The 18,588-nt window shown below is 45.2% G+C and overlaps 1 protein-coding gene across 7 annotated transcripts in view; it reads left to right on the forward strand.

Moving 5' to 3' along the window:
• RFX4 (regulatory factor X4) overlaps nt 1-18,588 on the forward strand; it is a 429,787-nt gene that overhangs the window by 288,090 nt on the left and 123,109 nt on the right. For all 7 annotated transcript variants that reach the window (XM_069628258.1, XM_069628257.1, XM_069628255.1 and 4 more), the window contains one exon: nt 5,878-5,936. In XM_069628258.1, coding sequence (XP_069484359.1) covers nt 5,878-5,936 — 59 coding nt within the window. The remainder of the gene's footprint in view (nt 1-5,877; nt 5,937-18,588) is intronic.

An 18,588-nucleotide genomic window follows, 5' to 3' on the forward strand; every position in this document is an offset into this window, starting at 1 on the left:
AAGACATGAAGAAACTAACATAGGCATGTTGTTATTATTATAATTATTATAATGTGTACGCTGAAATGCAACACGAACGACATACGTATATATCTCATTAACATAGGAACGCAATAGTACGGAGGAGCCATCTTTTTTTCGAAATGGAAGCAGCAGCCCGCATTGAAATGAATGAAATGCCTCAAGACTTTATAAAAACTTAAACTGCTGAATTTACTGAAATACAGACCCGTGCAGGGCACAGACAGTAGCTACGCGGACCCACATATTCTCAGAAATGAGCGCCTTACAAGGTTAACTACAAAGAAGTTGCTCTGGCTCATGGCCTAGGAATAAGTGATAGTATCTTTTTTTAATTGAAAGGAAAATAGTTGCTGGGTCTCTCTCCCCCTACTCCTGTCTGGCTCATGTGTTGACGACCTGTCAATTGTCCAAGGTTGGTCAGTAAGATGGCAACCAATGAAACCCCCCATGCTAGGCCGTCCAGTACATGTTGTATTAACCAATCACATATTGTAGAGGTGACATCTATTCAGTATTATCAATTTAGAGGTGGTCTCAGGTGGAGCCATCAAATATGTAACATCCAATTAGAAGACTAACCCGTATCTAATGCATACATAGTCAATTCACTTAACCAATCCCTTCACCTCATAGGTATTTGCAACCAAGATTGTAGTATGACATCAGTAGTGACGCACTTTTGATTCATAATCCGTTGTTTTGCATGAGAGCTCTGAGAGCTTCGAGATTTGTATGCTCTCGCTGCTTTATTTTGGATTTCTAATAGAGCAGGTTTTGCTTTTGACTAGTTCCGTTATTGAGTGCAGGATTTCCAGACTTCTCGTTTCCACTTAAACTGGGGTTTTCCAGACCATTTTAACACAATCGCAAAAAAAAAAGCGAAGTTGGGCTTTTTTTTAAAAATCACCCATAATCTGTTTTTTTAGAAGCCGATGCAAAATCTGGCTATTTTAAAAAGTCCTGTGAAAATAGGCATGTTGTGAAAAGGCATTTGAAAATATATGAAAGGAGAAAATAGTGTAAACAGATGGTATAGTCTGATATGTTATATTATATTCCATTTGCATGGTCTGCAGGCGCTCTGGTAGATCTGACAGAAAAGAGGGTGAGAGATGAGGGTTCGTCGGGAGAGGGAAAGTGCAAATTAGCTTTGCTTTTTTGTTTCAGTGCAGATTCTAAGTGCCCTGAGCTCTGAGTGCAGGTCTTTTTGTAGGTGTCTTGAGTGCCAGTGGTGCTAGGATGCATTGGCCAGGAAAGTGATGTATAAGTTGATTGTAGAGGTGTGGAATTATGTTGTTGGATGTCAGTTGGAATGGTTATTTTAGCGCCTCAAAGCGATTGAGATTCACAGGTGGCGTCTTACACATTTTCTATAAAGAAACATTATTCTTTTGCCATGTGCATGGATGGAAGAGTGCAGGTTGCACCTTGGTGGGGTTGGGGCGGAGAGCATGCTCAGAGGGAAAGCAAGGGTGGTTAGAGAGCACACACCAGGGTTAACAGAACACAGGATGACCAGAGAGTGCAAGGTGAGTGAAATAAAACATGGGCAACGACAGAATGGATTCCTGGAACAAAGTCTTTCATTTCAATTTCTCGCACTCTCTTGCAATCTCACATACCCCTCCCTCCCTTGCACACACCGTTTTCTATTCAGTTATTCATCTTCACAGACTGTAATTGCACAAATGACATCCAAGTTAACTCCCAACTAAAATCTTTGACAAACCAGAACCCCAACACGTTTGTTCAGTGTTTGCAAGTTGTCAATACATGGATGGGAAACAAAAAGGTGACCTTTAATTTAATTAAAACTTTAGTCCCTGTGATCGGTGCGCACATTGTATGAGGAAGACAGGCTCCATGGCTTCAATACATCTTCCTGGGCAACTATCCCAAACGGAGGTGTTGCAAGGTCTGGAAAATATCCGGGGCTACGCTAATGTCGGGACTGTCGGGACTCGGGGCTAGCTAGCCTTTTGATTGTAGCCCCTGAGCTTCTATCCAGGGCTGCAACCAAAAGACCCAGGGCTTTTGCCACTTCAACCCCTCTAGCAACGCCTCTGATACTACGTCTCGAATGATGATTTTAAAAAGTCTGTGATTCTATATATCAATGGCAGGCATTGGCCTCACACATATTGCAGGAGTTGCCAAAACGTGTTACTTACTGAAATTGATCAGGATTTTCCAACTTCTGGTAGAAATGGTGCTAATTCTACCAATGGATATTATCACAGGCCTGTAAGCATTACTTGAGACCGCACGAAATCTGACTCGCTGTTATAACCTTGTCCAGATAAACTATTCAAAGCTGCTGGCCCTACTTTTTCACCACAATTGCCCCCTGCTCGTTGATCAAGTCTTCACTGCCTCTTTGCAGTATGTTATTGTCCCGCTTCTGTAAAGAACCCCCGAGGTAAGGCCTCTTCTTTCAGACGAAGCCCTTCTTAATACACTGTCAGGTCTCATCAAATTTCTTCCTCTATTGCAACTTCCCATTAAGGCCAAACTGTTGGAATAGAATAGAATAAATAGTTGTGGATTATATTTTATTTGCAATCCATTTCTTCCTTACCCGTCATCTTTTTTTTAAACTTAATTTTATTGGCAACTTACAGAATGGCACAAGATACCTGTAATCCAAAGAAATCAAACACAATAATTGCAGCAATTATGACAAAACTATGCATTTACAAAAGAGTATTTGCAAAATTGAATTGTTCTGTAACATAGCAGTCGAGAAAACGCATTCAGGACATACGAAGTTACTAAACATTTAGCTAATATTATCAACCAAAGGGCGCAGATATATAGTTTAGAAGTCGTACCTAGCTCACACATTTCAGTTGGCCAGTATTCCATTTTTAGAATGTGGGATGTGAAGGCATCCTGAAGCAAGACACAGACAACAGACTTAAAAGTTCAAAATAAAACACTTTAGTACATCAAATGTCACGATAGTAGAAGGCCTAACTTGCTCTATGCTAAGGTGGGATTTTAAAACTAAGGAAAGTCTGAGTCAAAGAGTTCAACATAAAGGTCTATGCCCAAAACCTATACTTGCCCTCACAACTAAAGCTAAACAATGTGTAGGGATGTCGATAATAAAAGAAATAGTGTTTAACTCAACATTCTGAACTTCTTCCAGCTTGCAGCTCTCTTTCAGCTCCCCTTCCCCAAGAGTAAGATAGGTCCACAAAAGTCTCCAGATTACCTTTCTCACGTTCAAGGTGATACAGTTCCAAACAATCCTCGGGGTTCTCTTCCCTAAGTTCCAAGCCACATAGTACAAACACCCAAAAAAAGGTTTTGAGGCTCGGTTTTCAAGACAGCAAGTGTAGTTCCTCAGGTCGCAGGGTTCCCTTCCCTAAGACTTTAACTTCACCGCCACAATGTCATTGGTTCTCAGCATTGAGGGCTCACTGCTGTAGGCACAGTTGTCAGACCAAACGGCCACCCGTCACAGGTCTTGCAACCAGGATCCCTGGGCTCTTAAGCCCACATATGCTCTTTGGTTCTGGCTACTGTGCACCAAGTCACCTTTGCTCAGTTCCTTTTTATGAGCCTCTAGGATTTATGTGCTGATTTACATTCCTCTGGCTTCTCTATGTCAGCCTCGTGGCTCTGCCATCACCTGTCCCACACCTCTTGCCAGTCTTTGGCCTTGCTGCACTGCATTCGCTCATAAAAGTTCACTTTGAGGGTATTTTGTTGGCAACCCCACCTTCTTATCACTCTTTCAGACTTGCGCCCTTTTCCATAATTTGTTTTCATATGGGCACCTTGGATTTTCTCTTTATTCGCTAAGTTTCCATTCAGTTTGGTATTCAATGTGGCTTTTGTTTTGCTTCATTTTAAGGTTTTATCCAGATCAGTATTCAATATGCATTAGCTTTGCTTAAATTTAAGTTTTGCACAATCAGAGACTTTAAAAAATGTGCTCTCCGAGACAGGCGACCACTCTGATACAAAGCATTCCTTCGCAAACTTCAACAATGGAAATGTTCCTGCTCATGCATTTGCATACCAAATTATACCAGGTTTCTCATCTGTCAGAAACTCCCCGGTCCCATCGATAACTTTCAGAGCAACGCGGAGCACACACATGTCTGCTTCTGATGTTTGGAGTCCAACTTCTGCCCCTCTGACACTTCTGTGTCTGCTTACCAACACAGGAGAATGAGCACTTTCGTTCAAGGGAAAGGGACAGCCTCTACACACGGCTCCCTTCTCTGTGTTCAGGCTGCCCCAAGGAGCCCTGCCACACACGCCACGCTTCATGAGACCACTTCTCTCCTGAGCGTCTCAGTGTTCTGCAAATGGCATGCCGACTCACAGCAGTTCCAACTAATAGCTCGCCTCCTCTACAGCAAGGTCCCCTGCTTGTCTCTCCCACACAGGCCTCCCTGTTGCTCCCTGTGGTGTTCTATGCCTCTTATTTTATACATCTGCAACACCCTTTAACAGGTTGCAGGTGTGCTTTCTTAATTGAGCTTGCCTGACCATTCTGATTTAGGGGACATGTGTAACTTTCACACCACTTTGCAGGTTTCTTCGCCATCCTAGTACTAAAGTAATGAAATTGCATAGTGTGTATCACTCTTGATGGCCTCTTCCTCATCTCAGTACTGTCAAGTGTCACATGAGGGGAAATGAGGGGAGCTGGCTTACAGTAGCCCATAAAGGTTTGTTGGAAGGTTAGGTTGATTGACAGTAGGGAAAGGGTGCTACCATGTCTCACCTGTGTGCAACCCACTCCCAATCCCCATGGACCCTCCACCCAGGTGATCGTCCCTCACTTCTCCACCCCCAGGTTCAGGATCCAAGCTCGATGGCCTTTCCCTGGCCACATGAGAAGAGGATCCAGGGGGTTTAGGAATGAGAAAACCCCAGGTTTCTCACAGGGACAATTTCCAATTCCTCAACACCATTATTTTATCTATAAAGGTACTTTCAGCCTCTAGAGCTTTTGAGGATGTTAAAGATCACTGAAGATCAGTGACCATGGAGATGCCATTACATTGAAAACTACTTACATGTATTTCCACACATTAATCTTAATACCAAAGAGTAACAGAAATCTCTATTCATTTACACAACACCTCTTACTCGGAACAAACAATAAAAACGCAGTTCAATACCTTTTTTTCTGTTAATGATAGCAGGTTAGGCTTAGTTGAACATGTGAAGGAATTGGGGCTTTTAGCCATAAATCAAGACGGAAAAGCTATGCAAAATTAGTTAGGATGGCGAAATAATTTGGCGAAAGGGTCCATCTAAGTGGACTCCTAGTCTGAGCGTTTTCCTTTACTGTAAGGACCACACTCTTTGGGCTACGTGGCCCCAGACTCAGCAGACTTCTTAATTAGTTCGAGAGACAGTGCTCAGCAGACTTCTTGACCTTCCTACTGAACGTGGAAAACTTGTTGGCCAGATATTTTCACCTATGACAAAGTCCTCTGCCTGACCTTACTAGTGATTGGTGGGATTGTTAAAGGAGCCGAGTGTGACCACAACCCAGGTGATGGTTGGTTCTGCAGTGGTGTAAGGAGGATCCACTGGCTGTCCTCACCATGCCAAGTACTTGAGGCAAGGGCTTCTCACATCACTGCCTTAGCAGCTCTCGTCTCTTTAAGGTAACTGCTTACAAGAGTTGGAAGCGAAAGAAAAGTGGAGAAGATACCAAGCAGAGATTCAACATAAAAGTTAACAAATTAGATTATTGTGCATCAGTCTTAATTATCGTATTGTGCCTTATTTTCTACAATATAAATAGTTCATGTCACATTTTAATTTCTTTATTTAAATGCTAAAATTGTTTTTAGATTTTGCAATTATTTTCATCAACAGTGTCAAGAAGGTTTTCACAAATTCTTCGCAGGCAGACATCATTAAACCATCTGTGTCAGGTAAGAAATGTAAATGATTTACTTTTGAACTTTCTCGAGGCCTTAAATAACGACAATCTTATAGACCCCTTCTGTAGATTTGATTCTGCTGAAATGCATGTCGATATTGGTGCCTTACAGAATTGGGTTATGTTTTACACAACCTTCAATGCAGCCCTTTGCCTTCTGATTAGTCATACTAAGGACTCGTGTATTGTCTTAACTGTGGAATCACAGACACATTTCTCTTTAAACCTTTTGTAGGAAAAATAAACATCAATTGGGGCACAGGAGTACAGAACCTATTTACTTAATATTTAAAGCATCGTAGTTCTAGTCAAAAGTGGTAAACATAATGTATTCCTCTTGTGACTGGAATCACTGAAGCTCCTTGTGCTAAAACATGCTGTACGATGTTAGTGACTCACTCTATCAGGGTTCCCTGGCCTGGTTCAGTAGAGAGCTTCTGTTGGGAAAATGATAATTTAAGAATATGAAATGGACCCTCAATATCAGTTTCTCTGCCCCTCTTCCCTCCCCCACCCCTTCCATTGAAGATCTGGATACCATGTCATTTATGTCGTCTGGCAATTTTACTTGAAACTATAAGATAATTAATCTAGGTATTTTCTTAGCAATCTTACTACCAGTCCATGCTTCTAGCATCTTTGGGTATTGAACCAGTAGTCAAACAAAAGTCAATTATGTTTCGAGGGGATTGGGTCCTCCGACGTATTCCATATCTATGACAGTAATCACCACAGCTGTGCTACTTCGGAAAATCTTTCGGCGTGTGCGTCCTGCGTCGATGACGTCGATACGCCGTCCTCGAGGGCCTCCGTCGAGCCGACATCGCCGGATGTTATAAGTAGGACGCACGACGCCCGTACCCTCAGTTCCGTTTTTTCCGCAAACGTGTTCGCTTTGGCGATCTCAGCGCGCCTCGATTATACTGAATCCTGTTCTTTTGGTTCTTCGAACCTGTTTCTTCATTGAATATTGTATGTCGTCTTCGGCTTCTTCCACCCTGCGGTCCGGGTTTAAGAAGTTTCGGGTGTGCAGGTCCAAGATGTCGCTGACGGACACGCACAACGCTTGCCTCTGGTGCCTCGGGGAGGACCATGATATGGATGACTGTGTTGACTGCCAATCCCTCACATCGAAGGCCTTGCGGGAGCGTAAGAAGAAGCTGTCGGTCGGTAAGTCACGTTCCACTGGTCTTTCGACGGATGATTCGAGGGGCGAGACTCCGCATCGTCGTCGTGAGTCTGGGGGTTCTCGGTCTGGGAGTCGGTCCCGCCATTCCTCTGCCTCTTCGAGGCACTGCAGGAAGCGCTGTCACAGGTCACCTTCCTCGTCCGAGGACTCCGCCCGTCGGCGGGTTGCTTGTCCCAACAAGCATTCCACTCCTGAGGAATGGGATTCCTTCCGAAAGGAGATGTTGGCGATTTTTCAATCGCAGGGCTCTAGTCCGTCCGCTCCGCCTGAGGACGCCGGCCGTGGCCGTAATAGAGACACCGCTCGTCCGTCTTCGAGGTCCCGGTCGGACAAGGTTGGTCACTCTAAGCATGCCCATTCCAGGTCCCGGTCCTCGACGCCCTCGAGACCCTAAGAACCTGTGAAGTCTTCGAAGAAGACATCGACACCGGCGGCGCCAAGGTCGTCGACGGACTCTCTCGAGGCTCCGCCTCTGAGGAAGTAGTCGACGCCATCGGCGCCCAGGCTGTCGAGAGACACGCTCGGGGCTCCGCTCTCGAGGCCTGTGTCGACGCCGCCGAAGCTGTCGGCGCTGCGCTCGACGCCGATTCCATCGACGCCCTCGACACCTTTCAAGGCGGCTTTGTCGGGGGTATCCCGTGGCACGGTGGAACCCCCCAGAAAGGCTCTGGCCAAGGCTAAACATGTCTTTGTTCCTTTTTCTGTACCCTCTTTCCAGCCTTTGGATTATATTTCTGAGGTGGATGAGGGGTCTGAGGAAGGTGAGGTTCCTGCAGAGGTTCCTGATGGCCTCCTTTCTGGTCATAGCCAACTTGAGGACCTGCGCCAGTGGTTGCACGACACCAGTGGGCTGGACACCTCTCCGGAGGTGGAGTTTGGTAGGCCTGAGCCTGGCACGCATGCCGACTCCTCTTACCGGTGCCTGATGTCAAGGGTCACGGATTACCTGGGGTGGTCTGCCCCCCTGGGGATTTTCAGCAGGATGATCTGACTGATATCTTTGACCAAGGTCCACCAACTGACCCGGTACTGCCATTCCATATGGCCTTGCAGAGAAGGGTGACTGCGGCTTGAACTTCTCTGGAGAGTCTCCCAGCAGTGAGCAAGCCCTTGCCGAAGAAATAACGCCCAGCCAATGGCGACCCCTGCTACTTGACCACACAACCCACTCGGAGAGTTTGATGGTGCAGGCAGCTACGGCCCCCGCAAAGCAGGTTTTGTACCCTACCATCCCTCCTGATAGGGACAACAAATGTTTTGACGGCTGGGCGAAGAAGGTGTTTTCTTCTGGGAATATGGCGCTTCAGGCTGCCAACTCCGTTTGTGCCTTGTCTTGTTTCACGCACACTCTGTGGAACTGTATCTCCTTAGCGACTGATCATATTCCCGAAGGGGAGGAACGGGATGGTTTTCTTGCTATCTTGCAGCATGGTAAGGACGCCATGTGTGAGCCCGTTCAGTCAGGTCTGGACATGGTTGATTGCGTCAGCCGGTCCATGGCAGCGAGCACCGTAATACGCAGGTTTGCATGGTTGCGGAAGTCAGGGTTTGCTCCTGATGTGCAAGCTCGGCTCCTCAACATGCCCTTTGATGGTGAACATCTTTTTGGCAGCAAGGCTGACGAGAGCTTTGAGAGGTTGCAGACCTCCAAAGCTGCAGCGAAGTCATTGGGCGCTGCAGTTCGCCAACCTCCGCCTTTTCGTCCTAGGGGACAACAATGGAGGGGAGGTTTCTTTCGATATTACTCGTTCTTTAGTAAATCGAGAGGAGCTGCTAGTCAAAGGGGCCACCGTAGGAGTGCCAGAGGTGGAAAACAGGGTACTCGAGGTGCCAAGGCCGCTCGGGCAGTTACCTCTTTGCCCTCAGGCATTGCCGCAGCCGCTTCAGCTCAGTCATGAGGTCATGTCCCATGGTTCACCGGTTGAGGGAAGGCTGGCGCAGCATCTTGTAGAGTGGCGTGCCATTACTTCAGATGTGTGGGTTCTGGAGATCATAACCCACGGCTACTGTTTTCCTTTCCGGCAGAGGCCTCACGACAATCCACCGGGGAATCTCTCTTTGAAGAGTCCGGATCTGCTCCTTGTGCAGGAAATTCAATCCCTGCTGGAGAAAGGCGCCATAGAACTGGTGCCTGTAGCGGAGAGGGACAAGGGATGGTATTCCCCTTATTTTTTGATTTCGTAGAAAGACGGGGGATTGAGACCCTTCATGGACTTGCGTGGTTTGAACAAACTCCTCAGGAAGGACAAGTTTAAGATGGTTACTCTTTCTCAAGTCCTCCAGGCCCTTCAACTTCAGGACTGGTTGGTGTCTCTCGACCTCAAGGACGCTTATTTTCATGTGCCTATCCATCCAAAGCACAAGAAATACCTGAGGTTCGCGGTTGGCGACTCGCACTTTCAGTTTCGGGTCCTGCCGTTCCGATAGACCTCCGCCCCGAGGGTCTTCACCAAGCTCATGGTGGTGGTGGCAGCGTATCTCAAGAAAGGGGGGATTCACGTCTAGCCCTACCTGGACGATTGGTTGATCAGGGCGCGCTCACCCGAGCAGGTTCTGGATTATCTGTCCGTCACCTGCCACTCCCTTCACAAGCTGGGCTTCTCCCTCAAGTCCCACTTGACGCCAACACAGTTGCTCCAGTACATCAGAGCAGTGCTCGACACATCCCTGGGGCAGTGTTTCCCTCCCCAGGTGAGTGCTCTTCACATTCAGCAGATGGTGCGCAAGTTTCAACTTGCCCAGGCGCTCCCGGCGTTCGAGTTCTTAAGGTTGCTCGGCCTCATGGCATCCTGCATTCTTCTGGTGCCAGAGGCCAGGTTGCGGATGAGATCTCTGCAATGGGCCCTTAAGCTCCTTTGGTCACAGTCCTCCGGTAGGATGTCGGACCCCATTCAGGTGCCGCCCTCGGTCACCCGGGACCTTCTGTGGTGGGCCGTCGAAGGCAATCTGGTGAAGGGGGCTCCATTTTGGCTGCCATGGCCGGAGGTGACCATCGTGACGGACGCATCCCTCACGAGATGGGGAGCTCATGCCAACGAGATCACAGTCAGCGGTTGTGGGTCTCCGTCGAAGTCCAGACTCCATATCAATCTGTTGGAGCTGCGGGCCGTCAGGCTTGCCCTGAAGGCTTTTCTGCCGACTGTGCAAGGGAAGAATGTCCTGATTCTGACGGACAACACAGTGGCCATGCACTACCTCAACAAAAAGGGGGGGTAGCGTCACTTCCTATGTGCAGGGAGGCGATGCATCTCGGGTTCTGGGCCATCCAGCAGGAAGTTTCGATCTCGGCAGTTCATCTGGCCGGAGACGAAAACAAGACGGCGGACGCTCTGAGCAGGCAGAGCGCGATCTCTCACGAGTGGGAGCTGGCTCAGGAGATTCTCCTGGAGATCTTCGCCCTTTGGGGGACCCCTCAAGTGGATCTCTTCGCCTCCATTGTCAACCGGAAGTGCGAAAGGTTCTGCTCGCGGGAATTTCCTCCAAAAGGAGCCTTAGGAGACGCGTTCGTGGTGGAATGGTCCTTCCCACTGCTGTATGCGTTTCCTCCAGTCCTCATCCTACAAGTGCTGCGGAGGCTACAGAGGTTCGGTTCCCGGATGATCCTCATTGCTCCGGCATGGGCCTGGAGGACGTGGTACCCGGACCTTCTCGACTTGTCCATCTGCCCTCCATGTCGTCTTCCCTACTGAGAAGATCTGCTCTCACGGGAGGGGGGGTCAGGTTCTCCATCCAGAGGTCATGTCCCTCAACCTTCACGCTTGGCTTCTGAAAGGTTGAGGTAGAAGGATTGGGGCCTCCCTGAAGACGTGATGGAGGTGCTGCTTTTGGCCAGACGCCTGGCGACTAAGTCCCTGTACCGTTGCCGTTGGAGAAAGTTCTGCGACTGGTGCAGGGTTCAGAATGTGGATCCTTTTTCATGTGACATTCCTGTGGTTCTGTCTTTTTTGCTTTTGTTGGCCCACAGGGGGCATGCAAGTGGGTACTGTTAAAGGTTACCTGGCTGCGCTGTCTATATTTAAGCGCTCGTCTGAGGAGTGTCCCTATTTCAAAATTCCTTCAATTTCTCAGTTTCTCAAAGGACTCACTAATGTGTTTTCGCCGTCACCTTTCCAGGTGCCTGGTTGGGATTTGAACCTTGTTCTGAAATTCCTTATGGGTGCTCCGTTTGAGCCTTTACATTCTTGTCCTTTGAGGCTGTTAACCCTTAAAACTGTGTTTTTAGTTGCGGTCACTTCCGCTCGCAGAGTGAGTGAGTTACAGGCACTTTCAGTTAAGCCACCCTTCACTGTGTTTCATAAGGATAGGGTTGTCCTTGGAGTTCGTCCTTCCTTTCTTCCGAAGGTGGTGTCGGAATTTCATTTAAGGCAGAAGGTTGTTCTTCCGGCATTTTCTCCTCCTCCACATCCTGGTAAGGAAGAGGAGAGGCTCCATAGGTTGGATCCTAGGAGAGCTTTAAGTTTCTACATTTCACGCATGTCCCGGGTCAGAGTGGACGATAAGCTCTTTATTGGTTATGCTGGAAGGCGTTTGGGACAAGCTGTGACTAAGCAGGCGTTGTCTAGATGGATTATCTTGGCAATTCCTGAATGTTACCGGCTGGCGGGTAAGGACCCTCCGGTAGGCTTACGGGCCGATTCTACTAGGGGTATGGCTGCCTCTACTGCCCTGCACAGGGGTGTTCCTATTTGTAACATCTGTGAAGCAGCCACACGGGCTTCGGTCCATACTTTTGTACGACACTACTCCCTAGATTCTATCCATGGGCAGGATCTGGCCTTTGGCAAGGCGGTCCTTTACTCTGCAATTTGATTGGGCATTCTAAATTTCTATATTCTAAATTCTTTTTCCCTCCTCCATACGTTGGTACTGCTTTGGGAGTCTGTCATAGATATGGAATACGTCGGAGGACCCAATCCCCTCGAAGAACAAGTTACTCTTACCTGGTAACATTCTTTTGATGGGATGGTCTGACGACATATTCCATATCGCTCCCTCCCTACCTGCCCCTCTATTCTTATGCGATTGCAGCTTACGTTTCCGCAAGGCTTTCTGTGGTCATACTGGCAGTGGTTTGGTGCCACACGTTCTGGGAAAAAAACTACAACTGATATAACATCCGGTGACATTGGCTCGACGGAGGCCCTAGAGTACGGCGTATCGACGGCATCGACGCAGGACACAGACACCGAAAGATTTTCCGAAGCAGCACAGCTGTGGTGATTACTGTCATAGATATGGAATACGTCGTCGGACCATCCCATCGAAAGAACGTTACCAGGTAAGAGTAACATGTTCTTCTCTTGAATTGTTCCTTTTAGTTTGAATCAAACAATACCTACACTTGTTACTTTACATATAACAGCAAATACTATATCTTGTTTATTACTAATCAGTCGGGTTCAAAAATACCATGCATACTCGATAAACATTTTTGCAGGAGCTTAAATTGGTGCAGGGACAGCTAGTCTGGACATATTCTATTACCGTTGCATGACATTTATTACTGGCATTAAGGGTAAAGTCCACATGTGGAGTGTTGTTACATGGCCTACATTGATGCTGCAAGTCTGGACATATTTTCTTGTAGTGGAAGGCATTTTCTACTGGCATCAGGTTTTAAGACAAAATTATGAGGGTTCTTACATGGCCATTCTGGACTACACTGGCGCAACTAGTGTGGACATGTTTAAAACTGGCTGCACCAATGTATGGCAGTATGGCCACATATCAATAAACAAAGGTAAAGCAAACAAGATGAGTGTTCTTATGTGACCATACTAGTCTACATTAGTGGAGACATTGCAGACATGATTTCTTCCTGTGACATGGCTTTCCTTTTTTACTGGAGTTGGATTTTACAATGGGATGCTGCCATATATTAGCAGAGCCAACATGGACATGTTTTTTTACAGTATCATTACAGGCATTGAGGAAAAAAACATACATGAGCATGTTCTTAATTGGGACAACTGCCATACATTGGCGCACCCAGCATGGGCATTTATGAGCACTGCCAGCATGAACATGTTTTTCATACTAGAATATGTTGTGGGCAAAGGCATTATGAGAATACTTTGGAAAATTATCCTGTGCACTGTTGGTTACTTGGTATCTATTGTTTTTTTCATGTATTACCCTACCACATTAATTGCAAATTGTTTGGCTTTTTAACCAATTTTTCTTCTAAGAAGGTGTGCTTTAAAAGGCACCATTTTAGCTCATTATTTTTTAAATTTTCCGGGGGGGGAGGCCTTTGAAAAGCCCTGGTTATTTCGGGCTCCCACACTACGCCCAGTCGCTCCTGCATATTCATGGGAAATATTTACACCTTCCAATTAAAACATTCAACATCCACCACAGCACGTCTGGATAAACGCTGACTCCTAAAAGCCAGACTATACTTAACCAGCAGCATATGCCATCATTGCCTGATCAGCAGCTTATCATATCATCAATCAGAGCATATTACTCCATCACAACAATGGGAGGGGAAGGCATTAAAATGTTTCAAGCCCTTCTTACTAGAGCATTTGGTTAAGTACAGCCTGGCCGATTTCTGACCATACACTTTGCATGAAGCCCCCAAGGCTCTGTAATCTCACGGTAGCTTTTCAAAATGTATACGTAACCTCTTAAACCACACATCAAAATCTTTACTTTACCATTCTAATCCTATGCAGATGAAGCCTAAATCATCATTATGTTAGGCTAAAGCAGTGCATATCTTAATGCAATAACTTTGTTTATATCAGAAATCCAACAAAGTATCACTGACAACAGGCTCTACTTGCATGCCACAAGAAAATAACACTTTTTGAATCTTCTACCAAAAGAATCTACTGTTCACTTGACCAGATTCCCTAGGGCAATCACAGCCCTAGTAAACAATAGAATATGGGCATTAGTTGTGGGTCAATATGATCATCCGCCCAGCATCTATTCCACATGCACAAAAAAGTTGTGAAATTATTCAATTTCCAGCACAAAATAGTCATAGTCGGAGCTCTAGGTTTTGACATGCCCGGACTAAGCAATAGCATCTACACCAGTCTCGCAGAGCCAGTGACTTACAAAATGACACCAAATTACAAAATGACACCAAATGCAGAAACATGCTGCATGGAGGATCACTGAAATAAAAACACAAGAGAACCTAACCCAATTTAGATGGTGGACTACATTCAGCAATCATGAAAGTACCACCTTAATAGGGCCTGCTTGCCCCTTTAGTTACAGCAAAATTAGCTTCAGTAGCCTTCTATAGACATATCCCCTCAAAGGACATCTGCAAATGAGCACTACTCTATTCAGCCGAGCTCCAGGGCAGATGCACAGGTTGGGTGAACAGTGCTTTGAAAGATTTTTAGCTGGCGTTTTTCCATATGTGAGACAATTAGTATATCTTTATCCATGCCCCATGTTATTTACTAACAATGTTATAATCTGCATTGGTCCCTCACTTCCTCTGAGTCCACTCTAGCACTTCACCCATCATGGTCACATCCTGGGCACAGCTGGACGTACTGCCTAACTGTGCTTAAAAATGTCCAATGTTGGGTGGTCTTAATCTATATATGTCCACTTATGTATTGTCCCTGGTGACTGTTCCATTTACTCCCCTACACAACCTGGTCAGAATGTCCATCAAACTCACCCCATTTAAGAAGCTCGCTGCTTACCGTCAAATCTTATCTATTGTACTTTCTTTTGTGATCAAAAAAGCATTGTTCCTCCTGTATATAAATAAAATATTTACGGTGCTTATAAATCTCCCACATGTATGGAGGAAAGGGGAAAAGTGTGCAGGACTAAGAATAAGTTACCCAATGTAGTGACTAATGTACTTGTAGTGCATAGTCTCCTATTCTACAGAAAGAATCCACCGTCGAAACTCCTTTCATAAAAAGCATGTATATTTGAGATAAAAGGACTGGTGGTCTGGGCCGGAAGCGTGGTAGGGGAGGGTTTGTTCTGGACCCGGAAGCATGTGCACAGCACAATTTCATTTCTTGTCTTAATACATTCCACAAGTATAGAGGGAAGGGGCGATGAACTAGGAATACATTAGTCACAATGGTGAGTAGCTTGTTCTTTCCTTCTTCCCTTTGCATAGGTTACAAAAGAGACACCAGATTATCAATGACTGCGCAGCCACCTTTCTATATTAAGGGCATCCCTCACTTCAAAAGGAGGTTCCAGTTGACATTGAAAGGTTTACCTTCTATCCATGTGGGTTGTGGACATATATTTTTGCTTTTCTGCTGAATTTGATGGACGCCTTCTTCAGCACATGGTGTTTTATTCCATTGAAATAATGAAATTGTTTGCTTTGTCACATCTAGGAGGACACATATGAAGAAAATATAAAAAAGTGAGTTTCAAATTGCAAACAAAACCACTATAAAGCTATGAAAGCCACGAACCATACGATGCCCCAATATCCTGCCAATAGCACCATAAATTCATAACCATAATATAATTATTACACACAGACGATAGGGAAACTCCGGTCCCAAGGATCAACAAACAAATAACCAACAAATAATACTTAACAACTTTGAGCACGCACACTGTGAACAGGGCCACATAGCCGGGGTCCTTATATCCGAGGCGAGATACAGAGACAAAGAAGGAACGACAGAAGGAAACAAAGGGAAAGATAAAGATAAAGACGAAATATCAAACTGTTCGATACATTTTTCAGATTTTCTTTTCTGAATAAAATAAATCGGGAAAAAAAAATTATTATTATTATTTTACAGAAAGCATATTAATTGGGCACAACATATTTGACAAGGCTTTCCAGTCAGTGAATAAATATATCACTGTACAAAATAATCATATATTAATATAGTTCCTTGAATTTGTTTGAAAATATTATTAGATTTAGAATTACAAAGACAAATTGAAATTGTTGGAAAACAGAAACATTGACGCTATATTACAAGACACACCACACAAGTTCAAACAGATTAGAGAACGTTTATTGAGGAAGCTGAAAGGAAAAATTAATGAGGACATATATATATACAGAAAATGCTAACAGTTTTAAACCTGCACTTGTGCTCCTAGTTCCATGGCAATACAGGGCAGCTCTAGAGAATCTAACTGCAAGTGAAAACGTTTAATAAAGGTGACGCGTTTCCCAAATGTAAACTTACAGTACACATCATTACTATGTCAGTGGAGAAAATGTACTAGTAACCAAACATGGATACGCAACTTAACTTTGCGTAATGCGGAAATCTCTGCAATCGTCCTCCTTTACGTTCAGTGACAATGTAGGACCAAGCAATATGCAGTATGGTTTATTATTTGGCTTAATTGACGCTTTGAGCTCCTTATGCCTTCTCCTGCCCTCTACAGATCCACTACTGTAGGGATATGTGGTAATTGTCGCCTGTACCAACCTTCCCCAGCTGGGTGAATGAAGACGAACAAGGTCCCAGCACAATTCATGCAACTTTAGTCATACCCGATGGGGACTACTTTGCTACGGTCCTCTGTGCCTGCTGTGGAGATGAATGAGGCGTATAATGCCTGCTAAATGCACGCAGTTGCTTCCTATCCGAAACATGTAACCTTAACTTCCATAAAGTGCGATTGTGTCATCGATGAGCGTGGCAATGGTAAACTGTAAGTGTTAGCCATCTTCTAATTGGGTTACTTATTGGACAGGTGTGGATGGCTGAATTATGTCCACACAATATAATGACAGATTTGTGATAAGCTGTCACCTGTTGCTGTCTTCCATAGCATTTGTCATGCTCCTTGTTCAGTTTTCAGAGGTCCCCGTTTTATCACAGTCACTGAAACTGAATCAGCATTTGGTACCTAGGCTTTGGGGGGTTTGCTTGTAGTTTTAGTTTGATGCATACAAGCTGATGTGCAGACTTATCCTTTGTCAGACAAGAGTGTCTAGAAAAAATATATATCTCAAGTCATCAACTAAGGAAGGAAAGAGAGTGAACAGAATATTCACACTGTTTAGGACCTAAGCTTGGGAAATGCTTCTTAAATGGTCTTTCAATAAATATCTCCCACCTCTGAATGTTCTGCAACGAATTCTCCAAATCCTTTCACGAGACGAAACAATGGAGGGCCAAGCTCTATTCAGGTTGAGGCTCAAAGCTGTCTTGGCAATATCTAGTGCAGCAAAAACGATTGTTATGGAAAGTGGTAGATGATAAATGTATCTGGGTACACTGTGTCCTTAGTGATGGCTTTTTATCTGCTTTTGGATATTTGTGATATTGAATTTCTGAAAGGTGAACACTCTGGGGCTAATTTTTTAGTTCTCCATAATTTGGAGGTGGGGAGGTGTTGCTTGTAGGCGGATCCCTACTGCCAAATTGTGGTCACTGACATGGCGGACTGCACACGGTCACGCCACCTTTTGCCCTGAACTTTTGCACTCCTTCATGCAAATGAATTAAACTTGCTTTTACAATTAGTTAACCCCTGCCTACCATGCAAGCATTTTGGGCAGCCTTTAATTGCAATTGAAAATGCTGCCTGCCATGCACACATGGCAGGCAGCGTTTACAATGGATCCCTATGAAATCTGGCTGCTTTATTATAATGCATAAAGCGGGTGGGCTCTGTAGGGATCCCCAGCATTTGTGCAGGCATGAAAATGCATTCTGGTACAAATGCTGGGGCATTTTGATGGTGGGGAGGAAGGGAGACGATGGAAACAAAAGTCGTGTTCCACCCCTCCTCTCCGCCATACAAATGGACAAACTGGACCATGGCATTAATTGAAGGCGTAAAAGCCTTAGAGAAGGCTTTTACGTCTTCCATTGCTGTTATGCCCCTCACCAAAATGTGCTCCTGTGTGTTTTCCGTAGTAGCAATGGGTTATCTGTGCTGTCATTTTATGGAACGAGTCTCAGTTGTACGAAAATTACAGGACACTGTTTATTTCGTTGTACATTTTTGATTGAAGTATGTGTCTTTCTTGTGCTAAGTATTTTATTGATTATCACGTTATTGCTCTCCTTTGGTCATGGCATGAAGTTTATTGGCACCTCCAAGGTTGCGCTTGACATATGACAGCCAATTCTTATCGGCTTTGCAAAGGATTGTTTTATTTTGTAAAAGCACACCTGTGGACAGTTAATTTAGTACCGCAGAGCCAGACCATTCTCTGACAAACTGCTTTGTCTTAAACAAAGTGACTTAAACTCTTGGTGACTACAAAAGCCATGTGCACAAAATGATGGTAAAGCAGTTGCTCAATTTTCAACACAAAGGTAACATGGAGAATAGGGGCCTAGAGAGGGAAGGATGGGAAATTGTTCACGTGCTGGCTAAATTTAAGACAGGACAATGTACTAAGCTACACCAGTCCGCATTAATGATGACTCCCGAGAGGCAAATAATGAATTAATCAAGTGATAAAACCAGAGCTCTGAACATATCAAGCGGTTGTCCAAGAGCAAGGCTCTGTGGC

Source organism: Ambystoma mexicanum, chromosome 12 (genome assembly GCF_040938575.1).
Source record: "Ambystoma mexicanum isolate Mex_15411 chromosome 12, UKY_AmexF1_1, whole genome shotgun sequence".
Lineage (NCBI taxonomy): Eukaryota > Metazoa > Chordata > Amphibia > Caudata > Ambystomatidae > Ambystoma > Ambystoma mexicanum.